Source organism: Platichthys flesus, chromosome 20 (assembly GCF_949316205.1).
Source record: "Platichthys flesus chromosome 20, fPlaFle2.1, whole genome shotgun sequence".
In the NCBI taxonomy this organism is placed as follows: domain Eukaryota; kingdom Metazoa; phylum Chordata; class Actinopteri; order Pleuronectiformes; family Pleuronectidae; genus Platichthys; species Platichthys flesus.
The window spans coordinates 9,461,631-9,483,673 of NC_084964.1; the positions used below are offsets into that span (position 1 = coordinate 9,461,631).

A 22,043-nucleotide genomic window follows, 5' to 3' on the forward strand; every position below is an offset into this window, starting at 1 on the left:
AATAACTCACCTGAAGAAGAAGAAGAAAAAAGAGCCAATCAGAGCTCAAACTGGAGCTCTGACTCTCAGCCAATCAGCGTCCTATCAGATGGATTTCAAAAAGTTGCCCGCCATGATTGTTATGTTTTCAGACTGAGCTAAAGTCCGTCCGTTGTTTTTTCAGGTTTTTGTTTTTACTCTGCGACCAAAGGAAGTTTTTTCGTGCGTGTGTTTTTTGACAAAGGATCAGGTGAGACATGTGTAGGATTGTAAATTGTCTAAATGCCAGTTCGGGTCTTTTGTTGCTAACTGAACATTTACCGTGACTCGTCTTTTCCGCAGTCGTTCAGCGCACGGCTGCACGTTTTGGTGGCTAACAAACACATTCAAATCCCGTTTGGATCGAGTTTTTTTTAGGCTTTAACATTAACAACAGATACGTGTTCATGATGTTCAGAGGCTGAAGGGAAATGGTTCAAGTTAAAGTTCGCTCAACGACGTAATGTTTCTACCACTATTTAAGGTCGTTAAACACGTACTGTGTATCTTTTCTCTAAATACAAATGTGTGTCTGCGTGTGTGTGTGTTGGGACTTTTCGCCCATTTGCGTACGTCAGTTTAATAAATTTAAGTAAAATTATGGATTTCAGGAACATCAGCCTGTCATCGAACTGGTTTGCCCACATTTAAAGGCACAAGCTGCATGCACATATTAGACAGGGGACAACATCCATGTTACATCTGTCACGTGCACAGTTGCTCTAATGCACAGTCTTGTGTTCCTCTTTCAGATTTTTCCAGATACCATGGAATCTCGTTTTTCTCACCTGCGCCAGCGGGACACCAGTGTGTCCATGCTGAGAGTCAAATTGTCCCGCAGAAGGTCTCAGTCCCAGAAGGAGAATCGAGATCGGGCCGTGAACACACGCAGGCAGCTTGACAAGCTCCCAGAGCTGGATGTCTCCACCCTGGACGCTTCCATCGCGATGGCCAACATGTCAACCATCAGAGAGAAAACTGTGAACACCTCACATGCTGCAAAAAGTAATGTTTCAATATCCTTGAGCTCAGACCTAATAACCTGTGCAGGCACCAACTGCAATAACCCTATATGTTAGTGATTTACAACAGAACTAGCAGCACTTTGTTTAGAAAATCCAGGTGATCACCAGGCTTCTCTGACCTTCTTCCAGATGTGGCCGTAGAAGAGAGGTTGAAACAGCTTGAGCGTTGGAAAGAACGTAAGGCTCTTGAGAAGGAGAAAGAAATGAGAGATAAGGAGCGCAAAGGTGTATTCAAGACTGGCCTGTATCATCCTAAAGACGGATTCACTATTGGTTCTCTGCCTGTGGTCCCAGCTGCACCAAAAAGAGCAAAGGAGGTGAGCAAGGACTTAACTGTAGGCCCGCTGTTGTTGTACATGTAACTTATACTTCTACCCCACTGCTTTAATATGTTCTTACTGGTTATGATTAAAATGCTTACAACAATGGAATGGGTCTGTGTAGCTGGGTTGACTTTGAGGATGAATAACTTCTGTGATCATCATGTCATATCTGCTTGTGTTTCAGATAAAAGTGAACGCAGCGCCATCCCAGAGTACCAGAGTCACTCGTTCAATGAAACAACCACAGCAGCAAGTACAGCAGGTAACGTATTCCAACATCTTTCTGATATGAATTAAAACTGCTGTGCTCTTTCTTGCATCGTTTACCTTTTTCCCAAATCTCCACAGCCTCTGAAGACACAAGACCCGTATACTGTGGCAAAGAAAGGTAAATTAATTGAATGCCCCCTTTTATTTATAATTATGCAAAGCTTCTACTGTAAACTGAGAAAACCATAAGATTCAGACAAATTAAAAAATGAAACAGTAAATTACCCAAAAGACTCACAGGGTGTTTTTATTCAGTGACAATGTTTTTTTTTAATGTTTTTTTAAATGGCAATCCACCCCATCCTACCTTGTCATAGGAACAAAATAATTGTAAATAAAACAAGTAATTTGAATAAGTATACATATTAAAAAAAAAACTCTAAATCTGCAGCTAAAGGGGAAGGAAAAAAACCTGCTTAGCAGAGGCACCTCATGATGCACAGGATCCACATTGCAACCTAACATTGAGCACTGTCTGTACTGCACACACCTAAGCCTACTCATGTACACACAGTGTATATTGTATATATTGTGCACACAGGAACAATCCTGTGTGTTTATCTCAACTGCCTCTGCATTTTTTATGCTTTTACATTACAACCAAATCCGTATTGACCACACATAAAACAACACATAGGGAAAACGTGTAGTGGATTATCCACTGATCACTGCATCTGATGATTTTATTTCCTGCCCGATCTCTTGCTTTTCCTTTTAGCTCAACCTGCTGTGGAAAGATCAACCAGGATCCGGGGGGCTCCTGTCAAGCCTGCCCCAGCACCGGTTTCAACCAAGACCAAAGTTTGTGCTGGTAACTAATGAGAAAAATCTCAGCGCATAACTTGACCTTGAGACTAGCTATCATGTTGGCTTTGCTCGATTGTGTTTCCTTGTTGGCAACTCAGCCAGTGTCACTGTCATCCTACTGTAGTGGAGCCTACCGTACGAGCTTCGGCGACCAGATCAGCCAACAGGCCTCCTGTTACAGCTGTTCCTGTGGTGAAAGACAAACCGAAGGACAAGGCTGCAGGTATAAACTGAGCCCAGGCTAGAGTTCAAGCTGTTTGTTATTCTTTGGCATAGAAAGTGTAATACCGTTGGAAATTTGATCATTAGAGCAAAATGAATGAAAAGCATCAGAACGGCAACACATATCTGTGTGTGTTGTGTATATACCCCAATCAGGCAATTTTTTTAATATTGTAATAATAACATAATTTATACCGTATGATGGTGACTGCAAATCTAAGTAAGCTGTAGGCTGTGTTGCTAATGTTCCTATAGAGTGCAAAGATTCCTGGAGAAATGAAATTGAAAACTATGTATTATGTCATTTTGTGATTTCCCTTATGTGATGAGGACGGATTTCTTGACCAAAACCAGCTTTGTTCCTGTTATTTGCAGAGACCTCTTGTAAAATGTGTTTTTTGTAACTTATTTTCGGACCTTGAAACCCGTCCAATCATTCTTGAGTTCTGTTGTACATACACAGACGGGTGAAAGTAATACCTTGCTAGCAAAGCCATGCTGGTCCTCAGGATAAATACAGTGTTGCTCTAGAAAACCACTTTGAACCCTGTTAAATGTCCCTTTCAACCCTCAGATTCAAGGACCACAAGGAGTAGAGCCATTGTCAACCATGTGGCGCCCCCTTCTGGCAAAGACAAGATTTGCAAAGGTATCGTTTCAAGTTGTCACAGAGCCATGTCGTTTTTTAGAGTGATAAGTTTTACTTTTCCCATGTGATCATGAGACTGTCATTTATACCGCATATTTTGTTTGTCTTATATTAAATCTACAGCAACTGTCAACAAAACCGTCCAGCCTCCTGCCCCAAAGGTGAGCTTATCCTTTCTTTCTTCTTAACTAAGTAAATAAAAAAAAGCGTTATGTGAAAACAGTAATTTGCTCTTTCTCTCTTGTGTAGGAGCCTGAGCTGAAGGAATCAGAAGAAAATCTTCATCCCTCCACGTCTGAGGAGGAAGACATGGTGGTGGATCAGGATCCGATTGACTCCGTCCCTGCTGTGGACCCTGTTGAGGTTCCATCTTTATCTTCATTTGCTCCAGAGGGTTTTCTCTTCCGGGCTCCTGTTGGCTTGTCGTCTTTCAAGTTCGAGCCTCTCACTCCTCGCTCAGCAGACGCCTTCCTTACACCAAGGTCTGTCGGTTGCTTTGCTATCATAATTTGAATGTGAGCCTAACCATAGAAGAAGCCTCAAAGACAGATTTTTACGTTTAACGCTCAAGTTTATTATCTAAATGCCGTATCATGAATCTTCTCACCCAGCCCCAGCTTCAATATTCCATCAGTTTCCTCCTTCAACGTTGAACCTGAGCCTGAAACGTGTGAGCCCTCTCCCTCCAAGTCCCCTCGCCGCTCCCAACCCCAAGCAGCTCCCACAGTGGCTCCTCCAACTACAGGCAGCCCTCTGGAATCAGAGCATGATGTACCATACTTCAGGTGCCTTTTGCAAATCTTTCTATTCATATATGTTCAAAATGTACAAACAATGGTTCGGTTAATCAAATGTTTTCCATGCTTTAAAAAAAAATTATACTTCAGATCAGAGATTGTGAGTGAGACAAACAAACTTAGGACTCTGTGTGTCCAGTGGGAGCCTAACGTGGAAGACGAGTCCATCCCAGAAGAGAGTGAGTGTGTCATTGACTCAGTTTAATTTGGTGCTGCACAGAGGCCAGTGAACTGAACGGCAGTAATTCAGTGGCCTTCTTGCTCTTCTCTGTTTAGTGAGAGACGGTATGCGTACAACAATCGGCCAAGCGCGCCTGTTGATGAAAGAACGTTTCAACCAGTTCAGCGGTCTGGTGGACGACTGCGAATTGGGCAGAGGGGAGAAGATCACCACCTGCACTGATCTGCAGGGCTTCTGGGACATGGTTTATTACCAGGTGAGTGCCTTGTGGGAGAGGATCACCAAATATGCAAAGAGAGGGAAAACTGTATACATATATTTATTGTACTTTTCAGGTAGAGGACGTCCACAAGAAGTTTGACGCGCTTAAAGAAGCAGAGGGCCGAGACTGGCAGGAGGAGCACAAGCCCCAACCACGACAGAGGAAAGTGGTGAAGGTGAGTCCAATAAATAAATTCGTTTTTATTAACATTGTTGTATTCTGTTTGATACTTCTCTGCTTTTTTTTATTTTGAATATTTTGGCAACCGACTTAATGATCACACACTACCCATTTCAACTCAAAATATTGTCATTTTCATCATATCTTTCTGTAATCTTCACCAGAGTCTTTTATCTTAGTTGCAAAAGAAATGCAGTGATTTGAAAATCATGTACATCTTGTTCATTGTTTTGTTACAGAAACCCTCAGCGGCACCTGCCAAGCCAACAGGAACCAAAGTGGCAGCCAAGTCTCGTCTGGCTGCCGTGAAAGCCGCCATGAAAGCACGACAGCAGGCGGCCGAGGAAGAGAAAGCTGCAAAGGATGCTGGTCAATGTGAGGAGGAACCCAGCCTGACCTCTGAGGAGCCAAAACCCCGGGCAGAGCCCCAAGTGCCAGCCACCATGGTCTTTGATGGAGGCTTCTTCCAGGTGGAGAGCCCAGCCAAAACCCCAGGTGAGGAGATGTATATGTGCCACAGGCCTTTCTTTTCATGCAACCTACTTCCTGACTGTAAAATTTGGAGCCATGTTGTGTAATAGTTTTTGTCTCTGTAGGTTCACTGAGGAAATCCAGCCGACTGAGTGCTGCTGTGCGGCCTCAGGCCTCTCCCTGTTCCAACTATCTCACACCTAGAAGAGTCACCCGCCGATCCCTTGCGTTGGCACCGACCCCCGTTCAGGCCGTCGCCTCTCCTGCTCAGCGCTTCCTCACTCCCGCCCCGCTGCGTCTTACCCTCAATCAAACACCAAAGTCTCAGTGCGGCACTCCTCGGACATCCCAGAAGAGACCGGACACTGTAGACGGCTCTCTGTGTTTCTCAACTGCACCAGTCGTGCTTTCAGACGACGCCCAGCCTGAGGGGAGCTCCTCACAACAGACTGAGACGGTCTCTACACAGGAAAAAACAGCCCCTGTTCCTGAAGCGAGCACATTCATACCTGCACATTCACTTCCATCCATAACTGTAGTGGATGAGCAAGAAGAACCAGCTGAAGCTGTTGATGTTGTCCTCGCTGCCTCTCCATGCAAATCCCCTCCTCCTGTCTGCCAGGCCCCTGAGCCCTCATCATCTCTGAGCTTCACGCTATCCCCCTGTGTGAGTCCCTGCCAGCCTCCCATCTCCTCCCCTCCCGCTGTGCAGGGCCACATTGACGCACAGGACTCAGTGTGCTGCACACCAGACACCTCAGTTGTTGAGGTAAACAATTATTTTGGCTTCTCTACAATTCTCTTTGTTTTGAAATAATCTCAACTTCATAATTTTTCATTCAGACTAAATACATGATCGACATTGAAGTATTCTATTTTGATCCATCAAGCAAACAGTATTCTTGTAACTTTAGGAAATCCCTGGGTTGGACTTTGAGCGTTACCTTCAGCCATCACTGAGATGCAGCCTGTCACCAAGGGAGACAGTTGCCATAGAGACACTGTCACCCATGGCAGTGGATGTGGAGATGGAGAGTCCCGCAGGGCGATCTGCTGATCTGCTGTCTCAACATGAACCAGGTATGATTGATGCCCACAGGTACTGTGCATGCACACTCTCTGGGTACACCTGGGTTTTGTTGTTCTCGTGGAGTTTTAGGTTGCAGTAGTAGGAAGTTGAGGCTCTTCATGCCACCTTTACATCCAAAAAGGGATGTGTCCATGCTTCCATGTGTCCTTAACGTTGGTATGGTGGTTAAATAAAAGTCTAAAGCCTCAGATATCAGATCTACATGCTGCAACTTTAAATGAAATGTGATTTCACTGACCTTTATTATGGTGTAGATTGATTTTAATACTTTTTCTTTACTGTCACTCACTGTTAATTTCCTCACTGTTACCACAGCTGCAGCGGTGCCTTCTGTGTTACCTCTTCAGTCACCACAGGTTAAAGTTTTTTTCCAATTTTCAAGTACCTAAATACTTTGACTAACTAGACTCTTAAGTGATTTTCTAATTACAGCCTTTTCATTGCTGAACAGTATTTCTGAACTTTCTTTGTTTTTGTTTGTTTTAGGTCCAGAGTCGGACAGCTGAGTCTGACATGCTTCTTTTCACCCCGGACTTCAAAGACCGGATACGCCAGTCTGTTTGTCCGAGTGACCTCATGGTCTTCACACCTCCCTCTAATGTGTAGCAGAGATTATTTTTATATTTTAAAGATTTTTACAACTATCAACTACTTTTGTTATCCCCCTTGGAGAAGAAAAAAATATGTATCCGATTTTAAAAATGTTATTTGATTGGAAAATAGTGTCGTAAAAGATGGTTTGATTAAAGTTTGTTAAAACAAGAAAATGGGCGGTTCTCTTTATTTACATCGAAGCCCAAATTAGCAATACTCATAGCTTTTACTACAGTAATTGAAGGCTCTATAGATTAGGTTTGGTTGTATCCTCTTAATTATCCAGGAAGCAGAGATTAAAGTGGTCTAAAAGGTGAAAGATGCCATCTGGTGGCTGTACTCATTCTGCATTGTGAATTTTTCAATGATAATGTGGATTCAAAATGTAAAGATAATCCCAGCATTGCCATTAATAACTTGAGTCAAATTTATATTTTGAAATCAGAAAATGTTTAATGCACACAGTGAAAACATCTTATATTTTCACATTGTTCATGAATATAGAAGAGTCATCTTTTGACAACCACTGTAATGATGAATATAAACCAATGTTATCAAGCCTTTGACTTCGAAATGTTGAGTGACCCAGCAAACACAAATCTAGACCACCTGTCTCATTAGGCCTAAAAGCCGGGTGCATGCTTCTGCAACTTCCTTTGCGGCTTTTCATGCAGCTGTGTCGACGGACTCGTTTTAATTTATTGTTCTCCAAGGGCTGCGCGTGTTGCAAATCAATTCACCGCCAGAACACTTGGAAGACCTCAGAGACGCCCTCTTTGTGTGTGGCAGTCGTAATCAACTGTTTATCTCTTCTGCCAACTGTCTTCTATTTGGTCCACATTCATTCTTCTATATCTCTCATGGTTTCTGCCAGTATGGGGCATGAACCGGAAATGTGAATCCGGAAAGAATGTAGTTAGACCAATCACAGCCTTGCGGGCTGAGTGAGGCTTGCGATGCTTTGTCATAAAGTTGGAAAAATTGGGAGACGCATTCAAGAAGGGGTACGCAAACACACAAAGGGCTCCTGGGCGTCCCTGAAAACGCAGAAACAGCGCCGGCCTTTAGCTATAGAGTTTCTCTTCCTCCATGAGTTTAGTCTCTAACTGGTAATGGTCAAATGCAGGGAAGAAAAACTGTTGGAAGAACTGATGAATCGTCTGGTCGTTGGTCTCCATCTCATCTTCTCTGTGAACTACAAAAGACATGGCCGAACATTAGCTAGCATGTAGTCAGTCGATCCATAGATTTGAGGATTCTGATTATCTTACCAACACTAAATATCGTTAATGAAAAATATAAACGTTTCAAACATCAATTAGAAACCAATAAAACAAACCTGGAGACTGAGGTTCTTCACAGACTTTGGTCTTGACATCCTGTTGACTCTCAATGACGTCCTGAGCAGGAGATGATTCTGCTGCTTCGATGGAATCTTCTTTCTGTTGTAAGATGTAAATAAAATAATAAGCTATTAAAGATTTACCCTAAGAAAATAACCAAGTTACTTACATATTTTGTTATCACTAAGCGCAGAGGTGTAACTATATCGATATCAAAATAAAGGGCATTGTTCTAATCTTACATAAATGACGGAAGTATGGATTCAAAAATAAAGACACACAGGATAACAACACTATTTGCCACCTGGGCAGAAAGGATGTTTTGTGTACAACTACACTCTTTAAATAGACTGGCAGGGGGGAGTCTCGAGGAAGAACCTGACCGAGTGTGCAGAGCTGCTTGTAGGTCCGATTTTCTCGCTGTCTTCCGCCTCAGGAAGATCACTGGTCTCTTCAGCTGCAATGAACGGGGGGCTGCTCTCCTCTGGGGGTTTTTCAGAAAACCACAGACACTTGATGTCAGCGATGCTCAGAAGTACTTCAAAAAACTCCAGGAATGTGATCTCGTGCTGGAAAAGAGTGAGGAACAACAATGGGCATGAAGAGCGGTGGAAGGAGCTGGATGACTGCTAATCCAATGAGTGAACGTGTAAATGCAAGAGATCGAACCTCCAGATTCAGGTAGGATGACAGGCAGCTGGGATTTTGGCTCTCTGCCATGATGATATCCAGTAACCTCACTGGGGTCAGGTGAATTCCCAACAGACCAAGATCCTGGGGGGGGGTTACAATGAACTAATCAACACAGTGTCGTTAACACAGTCATAGTCATGCATTTCTAGTCTATGACATGTTTGTTATATGTGGACTGGGGTAAAGGAGACGTCTGGAGCTGAGAAGTAAGTGCATCATTTTCTGTTGTGACACACATCCATGCAGTAGTTTGAAATATGTAATCACTTACAGCACGCCAACAGTGAGTATGCATGGAAATGTTCATGTGTGAGTGTTGCACCTTGAACATCCACAGCAGGTGTCTGCAGGTCATGGTCTGGTCCACTCTGGGGGGGGCCTGGACCCTGCAGTGAGCCTGATAGACGTCCCAGCACCTACTTGTGTAGTTCAGAGCCGCAGCTGAAAGGTGTGGTCGTCCAAACAGCAAGCCTGGATGGACAAAAAAGACCTGCTGTTATTAAGCATCAGTGCATAATATAGTTTCTGAGGGCGTGTGGTCTCAGACAAAGCGACGAAGCAGCACCAGACAAGGACTGAAACATCAGCAGTAAAAACATTTGCCACCTTTAACATTCTTGGCATTGGGAAGGATGTCGTCCGTCATCAGCTTGGAGAAGCAGGAAGCCAGAAGGTATTTTTGTGACCTGGTAAAGAAGGAAAAAGAGGAAGTGATGCTTCAAATTCAAGGTCACACTCGAAGGACAAAAGAGTTTATAATCCTGTCTCTTTTTCAATCCTATGAGGGATGGTTATTCCTGTATAAGTGAAATCACTGGATGCCATTTTAGCTCTTAATCCTTTAAATAATCACAGCCATTCACCCGATATCAACCAGGTGCCACTGACGGTGCTAGAGTTAACATAAATGGGATAAACATCCGCTGGAGAACATGCATATCTGATCAGGCCATCCAGTGGTTGCTGAATAGTCTACGCACAAACTAGAATGGCTGGATTAAAGCTGCTATACACTGAAAATATACTGCGGATATACTCAAAACCCTCCTGGTGGTGCTAGAGTACACAAGGGGACAAACATCAGAGTCATTAGGATTCATCCTCTGGAGACTATGCATATCTTACTAAAATTGAAAGTCAGGGCATAATAGTTTCGAAAACTATACAGAATCCCACAAACATCGACCTCCTTGTGGGGCTTGAACAAATAAATGGGATAACTAAGGTCAATACTGTTAGTCCTCTGGAGATCATGCATGTATAGAATTTCATGGCCGTCCATCTAGTGGATGCTGAGTGGTCTGCAGACAAGGACTGCCATCCCTAGCACAATGCTGCGAGCATAGCTGAACACATTTCACTTAAATACAATCCGTTACATCGACTGGTGATGATCTTCCTGAAAAGCTTTTATTCCTTACTCCATGTCTTTACTGTAGATGTGGTGGGCCACGAGCACTAGACAGCTGAGGAGCCTAGTAAGCGACATGGGGGTATAAGGAGAGTGGATCTGTGTGGGGGAATCCTCTGAGACACAAAGAGAGACAGCATTAAGCACCAAAAAACTACTGTCATCATTAAACTATCAATTTTCTCCCCTGTTTACATACATAAAGTATGTACAGTATGTACGTGAGATATAGAAACAATTGCGAATGGCGTTCCCTCTCACCTTTCATTAAATTGTCTATCTCTGTCAGACTGATGCCATGATGGTGGATGTTACAGTCTTTGAGCAGGCGCCAGAGCTGCAGGCGGCACAGCAGGAAGCTCTCGTCCGGGGAGCTGCTCTGACCAAGGCTGCGGTAGAAACTGTAGATGGACCGCAGCTCCGCGTCCTGCCTCAGCACCACGAACTCCACCTGTTCCTCACGGAAACACAGGTTAACACGAGAAGGTCGGATAAAGTTATACTGCAGGTTGAGGATTTTACGGCGAAGCAGAATCTGACCTGCATGCGTTCAGTGTCACGCTTTTTCTCTGGGATGTCATTCAGAAGACTGTCAATGTTCAGGGCCATTTCTGCTACCAGCACAGATGGATCATTACCTGTTGGAGGAAGTGCACCTGCAACAAAAAGAAGCCATCGTAAGGTCTTCACTGATCCGTATATTTGAGGTTTTGATCATGTCCTCGTTGGCAGACGGGGCATTTATAATGGAGCTAATGTGCTGTAGCGGTTTACCACGCAGAGGAGTGCGAGCTCTGTTACCTTTCAACTCGTTTGTAATCATCTGATCGTCCACAAATTCTCCTTCAAAAACATGTCCGTCCTTAGAAGTGAATTTCCCCTGTGGACAAAAGTCACTTTTAATAATATAATAATATGTATGAGTCAAATGTCTCTGGGCACATTTGCATATTGACAGGGAGAATGGTATTAACCTTCCCGTGTTTTTTATCGTTCCTCATTTCCCCTTCATAGAATGCACCACCAGCGTAGAAAAACGTTCCCCGTCCGTGCCTCTGACCCTGAACGAAATCCCCCGTGTATCGATTATTCTGGGCATACTGGGATCCATCCGTTCGCCTCAGCATCCAGATATGTGTTCCTCGTCCTTGCTGCCAGAAAGAGAGCTCATGTTAAAGTTCAGGAAGATGACAGAAAAATCGGCATTCAAGGTTCAAAGTGTATATGTTGATTCCACTGTGGGTTTTAATACCTGGACCCCATCCTGCCACATCCCAGTATACTCCTGCCCCAGCTGCAGCCACCTCATCGTGCCCTGTCCGTGCCTCAGGTTGTTCCTCCACTCACCAGAGTAAATGTCACCAGAGGGGTAGCTGTTGAAAAAGAGACGTTACCCTTTCAGTTCAAATGTAACTGTCAGGCTACAGGTTGATCATTTACCCTGTACGTACCATCTCACTCCAAATCCCTCTCTGCTGTTCCTCACCCAGTCTCCCATGTACCAAGAGGTCTTACTCTGGTCATAAAACACTTCACCCTAATGCAAACACAACCAATTAAAGAAAATTGGGGGGAAAAAGACAATCACTAAACCTCATTATAAATGTGCGAATCATACCTTTCCGTGCCTCTTGCCCTGATCCCACTGCCCGGTGTATGTCACTGCAGATTTGGCACATTCATAAGTTCCTGTCCCATGTCGCACACCGTCATAGACCTCTCCTTTATAAGAGCCGCCATCTGGCCAAGTGTAGGTCCCCTGACCCATGGGCTTGTTGCACACAAATTCCCCCTGTTCGATAAGAAACTTTCATTTACTTTGAGGACATTTTGATGAGAACATATAATATAATAAAACACTACTTATTATATGACGTATGTTTATTTATGAATGTTACAGAGACAGACATTTTTTAAGAAACAATCAAATGAAGTTATTTAATAAATCACATAGATTTTCAATTTGTGCAATAATAACAGTTTATTGTTCTATACCTCATATTTGAATCCTCCTGCCCATAGGAAGACACCAGGTCCATCCATGAGTCCCTTGGCAAACATGCCCTTCATAAACAGAACGTAGCACATTTATTTATGACATTTAATTCAGATTCCCATCTTTATGTATTTATGTATTTCATGTATTTGAAGCCAAAATGTATATGTGACAACTGACTGCATTTCATGAAATATATCTGAAATAAGACCTTTCAACATTAATGCTTGCTGAAAAGTTGCTAAATGTTCCATTAGGCATTACACAAAGTTTTGTATTCTAAAACCAAATATACAGTCTCTTCCATATGTCTCCACGGTGTGTGTTGTTATGTGTTATTGCACCTTGTACATGTGGCCTCCTTCAAAACAAGCGACACCGTTGCCATGACACCGTCCTTCCCTGGTCTCCCCCTCATGTCTGACGACGAAACACAACAAGTTGATTTCTCACAGTGACACTCGTCTTCATCGTGTGTCTGATCCAACACGGGGTTACCTCTGCAGAACGAGGTTAAACAATGTGGCGGGGAGCTGGTACATGTCGTCGTTCTCTGGCTGGAGGTCCGTGGCTCGGTTCCACTTTTCTCTTTTCCTCTTCTTCCTCCTCCTGCTCCTCCTCCGCTGTCTGCCAGCAAGCGCAAAGTCAAATCGTGGCAGCGGCAGCTCGTACACGCACTTCCGGTGTCAACAGAAGCTGCCAGTGATGCGTAAAGGCAGCTGCCTCTGATGTCACACTGTGTGAAGGCTGCTGGCCTCTACGTCACTCTGTTTGGAGGCAGCTGTGACATGACAAGAAAAGCTCCACATCTATCAGATCCATGCTCCTGGTGTCTATGCTTCCCCTCTCTACCCTGGCTTGGACTGCCACTCACCCTCCTCCAGCCACTGAACATTTGCACATTCACAGAACATTTGTACATTTGTACATTTGTACATTTGTACATTTGTACATTTTTACATTTGTACATTTGCACTAGAGTTATTTTTTTCTACTACTGTATTATCCCACCTTTCCCACCTATAGTGAATTCATATTTATATATTTATCTTGCTCATAGTGTATTCATCATTCTTATATCGTACCTTACCTCTTAATACTGTTCATATTCCATTTGTATTTCTAACTGTACTTCCTATTTATTTACATATCCCACTATGCACAATACTCTGCACTTTTACTGCCTTTTTTTGCACTTCTGGTTAGATGCTAAACTGCAGTTCGTTGTATATATATTTGTACTGTGCAATGACAATAAAGTTTTAATCTAATCTAATCTAATCTAATCTAATCTAATCTAATCTAATCTAATATATATTGTTGTTTTATGTCCGATTGTTTTTTAATGTCCAATGCACAAACCACACCAAGGCAATTTCCTGTGTAAATATACTTGGCATTCAAGGAATTCTGATTCTGAGAACTCAAAGACTGGATTCCCACCACCATTTACAGTGACTGTTTCTGTGCCTGAGCAAACTGGAGATATGTACATTGTTATCCTTGCCATGAATTCCACATAAGATGGTGAATAACTCCATGATCGCGATGGTGCACAGAGATGCCACTGCTCAACCAAGTCCGTAGTCATGAAATGAACATTAGGGGGTGTTATTAACACACAAGATTAATTGTTACTTATTTTGTTATTTTAAACCATGGATTATCTACAAGAGATACCGCCACGCTCGAATCTCTTGCGTCATCAGCGTTGCACTGTGGGCGTTGGTGCTGCTACACCTCGGCGGCGGCCTGGTGGACGAAGGGGGCGCCCACTCTGTCTCCATCAAGGATGACACCTTATCATGCTACGACAACTTCAACGCCTCTCAGCTGGCCGTTCTGCTGCCTCTGCGTCTGGAGATGTCCATCGTGCTGTTCCTCCTGCCCCTGGTCGGGACCTCGTTCTGCACACTGCGCTGCGTTACTCTTGTGTGGCGCTCCAATCTGCCCCTCATGGGGAAGAGACAAGTCCTGATAGTCACGCTCTCCACCCTCACTGTGTTTGTGTTGTGCCACGCCCCCCTACAACTCCATGCACATCGTTGGGTTTGCGATGAAGACGAGTGTGGAGTGGAGGGCGTACGCAATGCTGACGAGCTCCTGCTAAGTTTTCCTGGAATCTGGGGTCGGCAAAGTCGCTTCAGCCAAAATGAAGGGATTCGGCTTCAGTGCATTAACACCAATGGTGCTGTAAAGGTCAAGGCAGCACCGACGCTCTCTGAGAGGAGCCAGGCCTGGACGGAGGTGACTAACGTCAGCCAGGAGTGAGGTCACAGTGGTTCTCCATCCACACACATGGACCCACCAACAAGCCAGAGAACGTCAATGTAGTTTTGCGAGTCTTTGCAAATGTGTAGTCGTCCTGTCCCAGAGTTACGTCTGTGGTTTTTGCTGATGATACAAAGTGACCCATTGTCCTGGGAGTGTTTTGTCCTGTGGGAATATGGTCGTGTTGCCGACTTGGATATGATATTGATTATTGATTATTGATGATTGATTGAATAAGCATCATTAATGAGGTTTGTTTAAATTAATATAAAGTAGGATTTATTCTGTGTGGCCGGTTATCTGTTGTCTTGCTAAAGCAAACACAAAAGATATCAAGATGCTTATGAATCTTTACAGAAGTCATAGAAGAAAATTGTGAATAGTTAACAAACCTTAGTGCACACACCCCCACCAAGGTCCAGCAGTCTGTTTGTGAAACCCCATTTATGTGAACTAGATTATAATTTGGTGAGGCACTAAATAACACACAACTTCATCACTGCTTCAGCAGAATGATAAAGGTCAAAGGTCAGATGAGTCTGAAGTGAAATTCTGCACAACTGATTTTAACAAACCCTGAAAATACCCGATAGGAAGTAAAGCTGTTGTTTAAACAGTCCACGGATACACAAATTATCCAATTACTGTGAATTGAAATGTGTATTTTAAGGCAGATCCACGAGCAGGAAAACAATGTAAATATACCTGAGTTCAGTAAATATATGATTCGTCAGTTTCTCTAAAGGTGATAGAATTAAGTCTGGGAAAAGTGCAGCTGTGGAGAAAGAGTATATCTCAGTTCAAATAATAAACATGTATAAATAATATACAGCTATTGAGTATTTTTTACATATAAATGTTGGGTTTTCATCATTTGGACCAACCTTCTTCTGTAATAAAAGAGCAAACCTTCATCTCAATGAAAAATCTTTATTATTTATTCAATAATTATTTTGTAAGAAAAGCCAGTTTGGAGTAGAGGGTAAGGGAGGGAGGGAGGGAGGGAGGGAGGGAAGGGTGGTGTGGGGTGGGGGGGAGGGAGGGAAGGGCGTTGTGGGGGGGGGGGTTAAGGGATGTGATGTTGACAGGTCAGAGGCAGAAGCAACAGCTATACCATTTCCCCGTCGTTCCTTCTTGCTCATTATTTTCCTTCTCTATCTTCTTCCTTTCTTTCCTCTCCATCTCCTCCATCTTCTTTGTCTCCTGTTTCTCCTTCTTTTCGATCTCTTTCTTTTCCTTCTCTATCTTCTTCATTTCTTTCCTCTCTATCTCCTCCATCTTCTTTGTTTGCTGTTTCTCCTTCTTTTCGATCTCTTTCTTTTCCTTCTCTATCTTCTTCATTTCCTTTTTCTCCATCTTCTTGCTTTCCTGTTTCTCCTTCTTCTCCTGCTTCTTCTTCTCCTCCTTTTCCCTTTTCTCCTTCTTCTCCTGCTTCTTCTTCTCCTTCTTCATGCTCTGCTTGTTTTTCTCCAAGGGTAAAATGTCTTCAGCCTCTGGCTCCGTCTGCTCCACCATCTTTCCATCCATCAGGTCATTCAGGGTTGAGGATATATCATCCAGCTCCTCCAGGGTCTCCAGCGTCCAAGCTGAGGCAAGAAACTCCGTCTGCTCCACCATCTTTCCCTCTGTTTCCGCGGTGACGTTGTTGGTGACGGTCTGCTTCTTCCTGGAGGAGTATTCCCAATCCAGCACCAACAGAGGGTAGTATTCATCAACTTGAATCCTCAGATGGTGGTTCTCATCCATCAGCTCCGTCGGGGTGAAGCTTTCATCCATCAGGTCATTCAGGGTTAAGGATATATCATCCAGCTCCTCCAGGGTCTCCAGCGTCCAAGCTGAGGCAAGAGACTCCGTCTGCTCCACCATCTTTCCCTCCGTTTCCGCGGTGACGTTGTTGGTGGCGGTCTGCTTCTTCCTGGAGGAGTATTCCCAATCCAGCACCAACAGAGGGTAGTATTCATCAACTTCAATCCTCAGATGGTGGTTCTCATCCATCAGCTCCGTCGGGGTGAAGCTTTCATCCATCAGGTCATTCAGGGTTAATGATATATCATCCAGCTCCTCCAGGGCCTCCAGCGTCCGAGGTGAGGCAGGAGACTCCGTCTGCTCCACCATCTTTCCCTCTGTTTCCGCGGTGACGTTGTTGGTGGCGGTCTGCTCCTTCAGGGTGGAGTATTCCCAAATCAGCTCCAACAGGGCGAAGTTTTCAACATGTGTCCTCAGATGGGGGTTCTCATCCATCAGCTCCTTCATGGCAGTGAATTGGGCAATCAGCTCCCTCAGGAGGAAGATGTCTTGAGCCTCTGGGTCCTTCAGGGCAGAGTATTCATTCATAAGCTCCCTCTGACGGTGGTTCTTATCCATCAGCTCCGTCGGGGTGAAGCTTTCATCCATCAGCTCATTCAGGGTGATGTTTATATCATCCAACTCCTGTAGGGCCTTCAGCGTCTGCATCTCCCTCTTCCAAACCAGGGGGGTTTGGCTGGGGTCCTGCAGAGTACTGCTGCTGGTGCACTCTTGTTCCTTGGTCATGTCTGTTGAGATGATGATCCTCTGCATGTTGATTAACAGGTGCTGCAGTTGGACCACGTTATATTAAGGGTTTGAAGAGCGATTTCTTGCGTATCTGCTTTCTTCTGACGGTGTCGTCAGTGACGGTGATTGGAAGTCACAGGTGAGATGTATCTCGTGTGTCTCTTGTTGACTCGCGCTTGTGCTGACGGTGGCTCCACTCAGAGACGTGGCTCCTTATATAGGAGATATTTGGCTTTGATCTGTTCCTCAACTCCACTCAGCTTCACAGCTTCACAGCCTCAAAGCTTTAAAGCGTCAAGCTTCAAAGTTTGCCTTTGAAGCTTTGAAGAGTAAATTGGCTTTGAATTATTTCATTACTGTGACATAATGTTACATGGTAGTTGTCATGTGACCTTGACTGACACACGTGTGATTTTTACTGGAAACATTAACAGTATTAAAGCAGATCTACACTTTTAGTCAAACAGATTGTTTCATATAAAAATCACTTCATATCATATAAAGGAATGGTGTTTTATTCAAACTTAATCAGCATAACATTATTTTTGTTACACAGACTTAAACCAGTTACACATACTTAAAGTTTCTGTTGGTGCATGAAAAAGTAACACATAACAACAATTAAATAGAACATATATAATATAATTATAATAACAAGTATGTTGGGATCCATCAGATGGTCTGAATCCAGATACAGGACACCAGGGATGCAGCTAATGAATCTGTCCATTCCCTGAATCATCTTGTTCACGAAATGCAAGAAAGTAGTAATAAATTTACAGTGAAATTGTGAATAAAAAGATGCAAAGGTCAGGATAACATCTTCAAATGTCTTGTTTTGTCTGAACAACAGTTTATTTTCATACACAAACACAAAAGAACCTGAAACCTGCAGATATTTGGTATTTTGCTCGACACAGGACCGAAAAAATGATTTGATTATAAAAGATATTTGCAGATTTCCTGTTGATCGACAGTTCTGTGAATCATAGCAGCTCAACAATCACAGATCCTTAAAATGAAAGTAATTAATAAAATATATAATTTCAGCTGCATGATCTCCTTATTTTGTGTTTATGATGACAGATTAATAATTTCTGTCTTTTCTGTAAATACAACTGAGACAGGAAGGTGTAGCTTCTGTTGAGATATCTATGTTTCTCTGTATCTTGTGACTATATTTTAACTATAACCTGTGAATAAATATTAGCTGCATAGTCAATATATTGTCAATGGCAGCATCTACACATCTCAGCTCTCCAGCGGCAGGCATGTTTGTTGAAAACGAATTCAACCCAAGGGCACTTTGATGACGTGGTTGATTATGTTACCGTTGATCATCTGTTCATCATCGTATAAAGCCCGCCCTGAAAATCTGATTGGCCCGGTCGGGCATAATTTCTCCCCAACGGAGCGACTCCAGACTGAACTTCCCGACCTCAAATGTTGTGGGCGGGGCTAAGTTCGTCTGGCATCCAGGCTACAATAAACTTTTTACTGTGAAACTTTTGAATATTGAATTTGTCTAATCATTGCCTTTCCCACTTGAACATCGAATCAACGAACACGACGCTGTCCTGTCCGGACGGGACCGGGCTCGACAAATTGGTGACCCCGACGTGATTCGAGATGAAAGGTTGTTGACCGATTCGGACGAGTAAAAAAACACACCTCCATGTGTCATTGAGTTGGTTGTTCACAGTGACTGGTCTACTAAAATCAGGTGAGGAGGAACCCTTTTCATAAAATCCTCCGTATCGAAAACTCTAAAAAACTGTGAACAATTGACAAAACAGACACATGTAGTCAAAACCAAATTTATAAAATCAGCTAAAAGCATTGAAAAGTGTTCAAAAGTTTCTTGATGTGTATCCCTTTTCCCGTTCACGGTTAAAGTCTGTGTATCTCTTTCCCGTTCCTGGTTAAAGTCAATGTATTCCTTTTCCCGTTCACGGTTAAAGTCTGTGTATCTCTTTCCCGCCACGGTTAAAGTCTGTGTGTGTCCGTTCACGGTTAAAGTCTGTGTATCTCTTTCCCATTCACGGTTAAAGTCCGTTTGTGTCCCGTTCACGGTTAAAGTCTGTGTATCCCTTTTCCCGTTCACGGTTAAAGTCTGTGTATCTCTTTCCCGTTCACGGTTAAAGTCCGTGTGTGTCCCGTTCACGGTTAAAGTCTGTGTATCCTTTTTCCCGTTCACGGTTAAAGTCTGTGTGTGTGTGTTTTACGGTTAAATGGAGTCAGATATATAAGTTTGCCAAAGAAAGTTAAAGAATGTTGACGAAGTTTTGAGAGATGAACTAAGGACGAGAAAGATAAAGCTATGTTTAGGAATAAGATAGATCTATAGGAGTGAGAGGTTTCAATTCAGTAATATCTTGCTCTGAGATGGATAATAGAACGTTTTTGTTAGTGCACAGGATAAAAAGGGGGAGATAAGTGTTAAAAGTTCTCTGCCGGTTACTGCATCCCACAAGGATTCAGTTGATTCCCCTTTGGATTTGAGAACTCCAGCACAGAGTTACCCCCTTATTAAAAGGAGGTGATCCAGCAGCTTTAACCAACTACAGGCCAATATCAAATCTGTGTGCCTTGTCAAAAATTCTTGAATCTCTTGTTTGTGATCAGTTAAAAGAGTTTCTAACTTTTAATGATCTTCTCTCAAAACTGCAATCAGGCTTCAGGAAAAAACACAGTACCATCACTGCAGCTACAAAAGTGATCAATGATATATTAGTTGCTCTTGATAAGAAGCAGCACTGTGCTTCACTTTTTATTGATCTGTCAAAGGCTTTTGACACTGTGGACCATGCTGTTTTAAAGCATAGGCTTTTTTGCTTGGGTTTGTCAAATCATGTAGTTTCCTGGTTCACAGATTATTTGAGTGACAGGACTCAGTGTATTAAATATGATGGTCTGTGTTCTGAATTTGTGAGTGTCCACAAGGGCGTGCCACAGGGTTCAATATTAGGACCCCTCTTGTTCATTATGTACATAAATTATTTGGGAACAAACGTGTCAGATGCTAACATGCATTTTTATGCAGATGACACAATTATTTACTGTTTTGGATCAACTCCTGCTAGAGCTGTTGAATCTCTGCAGAAAGCTTTTGATGCAGTCCAGCACACACTCCTGCAACTAAAATTAGTCCTCAACACTGAACAAACTAAACAAATGTTGTTTTCAAACTCTAAGAAAGTACCTCAAACTGTCCCCACAGTGTCCACCCTTGAGGGAAATATCATAGAGGTGGTTCATATCTATAAATATCTTGGTGTCTTGATTGATGATTCCCTCTCCTTCAAACCCCACATTGACAATCTTGTGAAGAAATTGAAACTTAAATTGGGCTTCTTCTTCAGGCACAAATTTTGTTTCTCTTTTGAGGTGAAAAAGCGGCTTGTCACTGCAACGTTTTTATCCAGTTTAGATTATGGAGATTTGATTTATATGAATGCCTCAGCTACATGTCTATGTAAGATTGATGCTGTTTACCATGCTTCTCTGAGGTTTATCACTAACTGTAGAGCCCTGACCCATTACTGTGAATTTTATTCTCGAGTGGGTTGGCCCTCTTTGTCCACCAGGAGGCTGGGACATTGGTGCACTTTTATTTATAAGGCCATGCTTGGGCTACTGCCATCATATATTTGTAATTTAATCACAGAGAAAAGTGTTGCTTCTTACAGTCTGCGCTCAAACAATCAGATGCTTTTGTTAGTTCCATTGGCCCGCACTGAATCAGGAAAAAGGGCATTTGTCCACTCTGCTCCCACCACATGGAACTGGCTGCAAAAAGATTTTAAATTAACCGAAATGATTTCTTTGAACGCTTTTAAATCTACGATGAGAGCATTTCAGACCACTTCTTTTACTTGTAGATGTTTTTTATGAATTTTAATTTACTTGTAATTGTTTTTTTTATCATTTTAATTTCTGTTTATATGTTGTCAGTGTAATATTGTGAGTGTACATATGTTATTTGTTGCTGCCTCTTGGCCAGGACTCCCTCGAAAAAGAGGTTTTTAATCTCAACGGGACTTTCCTGGTTAAATAAAGGTCAAATAAAAAAAAATTAAAACAGATAATATCCCCAAAGTATGCAAATAAATGGGTTTGGTCCATCTCATTCTACCTTTCTACGAAAACATGCTGTCCCTCCAAATTAGTGCAATCATGAATGATTTTCGTAATGAAAAGTTCGTAAGAAGGCTTGATGTCCTGCATATGAGTCACTGCTATCCGTGTCGGCCCTGATTGCACCTTATTACATTGGTAGCCATGTGGGGGGGCTAAAGTGCAAAAAGACCATTTTTCTCGTCATCCATATGTTGGCTGCTGATGGCATGGCCTGGATTTGGGACTGGCTGCAGATTCACTTTTTACGTAGTTGGCTGATAGTCAATCTCATCCTCTTCTAACCCAAACTTACTGTCAGACTCTGAATTGACAGAAACATGATCTTCATATTCTCTAAACTCTTCCTCTTCATTGTCTTCCAAAGATTTTCTCTCTTCAAAAATCATTTCTGGAGACTGTATCTGTTCATTAGGGCTTGTGTGTAGACTGACATTAGTGTGTTCAATTTCTAATTAAGTTCAATAAATAAACGTCTATACTGAAGAAAATTCTTGTTTCATATTCGTTTGTTCCAATCATATCTTGATTGTAATTGATGTTTCTTTGTTTAATTGCATTTTATCACAAAAAACAAAAGCACTTTTATTCATGAATGTGATTTAACAGGGGTAAATGACAAATATTAACCATATATGATGTTTATATTGCTTGTTATTGTGATAACCACACAAGGGTTAAAGAGCTGTTAGTACCCTATCAACCCACTAGAGCACTCCGCTCCCAAAATTCAGCCTTACTCGTCGTCCCTAAAGTCTCTAAAAGTAG

The 22,043-nt window shown here is 42.7% G+C and overlaps 2 protein-coding genes and 1 pseudogene across 3 annotated transcripts; 2 read left to right on the forward strand and 1 right to left on the reverse strand.

The window, feature by feature from the left end:
* The first annotated feature begins 108 nt into the window (after window positions 1-108).
* On the forward strand, window positions 109-7,135 carry dlgap5 (discs, large (Drosophila) homolog-associated protein 5). Of its 2 annotated transcripts, XM_062378915.1 has the most exons (19): window positions 109-229; window positions 771-1,023; window positions 1,173-1,360; window positions 1,551-1,628; window positions 1,715-1,754; window positions 2,355-2,447; window positions 2,568-2,666; window positions 3,240-3,314; window positions 3,438-3,475; window positions 3,564-3,796; window positions 3,926-4,099; window positions 4,202-4,290; window positions 4,388-4,548; window positions 4,628-4,729; window positions 4,974-5,229; window positions 5,331-5,974; window positions 6,120-6,285; window positions 6,611-6,651; window positions 6,782-7,135. In XM_062378915.1, exons 2-19 carry the CDS (start codon window positions 786-788, stop codon window positions 6,899-6,901), a joined length of 2,835 nt encoding a protein of 944 aa, XP_062234899.1. In that variant the 5' UTR covers window positions 109-229; window positions 771-785; the 3' UTR covers window positions 6,902-7,135. The 2 variants fall into 2 exon arrangements, with proteins under 2 accessions (XP_062234899.1, XP_062234900.1); XM_062378916.1 differs by lacking the exon at window positions 6,611-6,651.
* Window positions 7,136-7,147: 12 nt separating this feature from the next.
* Window positions 7,148-12,923, reverse strand: rsph10b (radial spoke head 10 homolog B). Its single transcript, XM_062378917.1, has 17 exons — window positions 12,831-12,923; window positions 12,677-12,752; window positions 12,332-12,400; window positions 11,955-12,128; window positions 11,788-11,873; window positions 11,589-11,709; window positions 11,311-11,487; window positions 11,138-11,216; window positions 10,877-10,992; window positions 10,598-10,787; window positions 10,347-10,452; window positions 9,532-9,611; window positions 9,248-9,396; window positions 8,902-9,006; window positions 8,616-8,801; window positions 8,229-8,331; window positions 7,148-8,084 (listed from the first exon to the last, which is right to left on the reverse strand). Exons 1-17 carry the CDS (start codon window positions 12,872-12,874, stop codon window positions 7,954-7,956), a joined length of 1,992 nt encoding a protein of 663 aa, XP_062234901.1. The 5' UTR covers window positions 12,875-12,923; the 3' UTR covers window positions 7,148-7,953.
* Window positions 12,924-13,856: 933 nt separating this feature from the next.
* On the forward strand, window positions 13,857-14,603 carry LOC133931794 (free fatty acid receptor 3-like; annotated as a pseudogene).
* The last annotated feature ends 7,440 nt before the right edge of the window (window positions 14,604-22,043 follow it).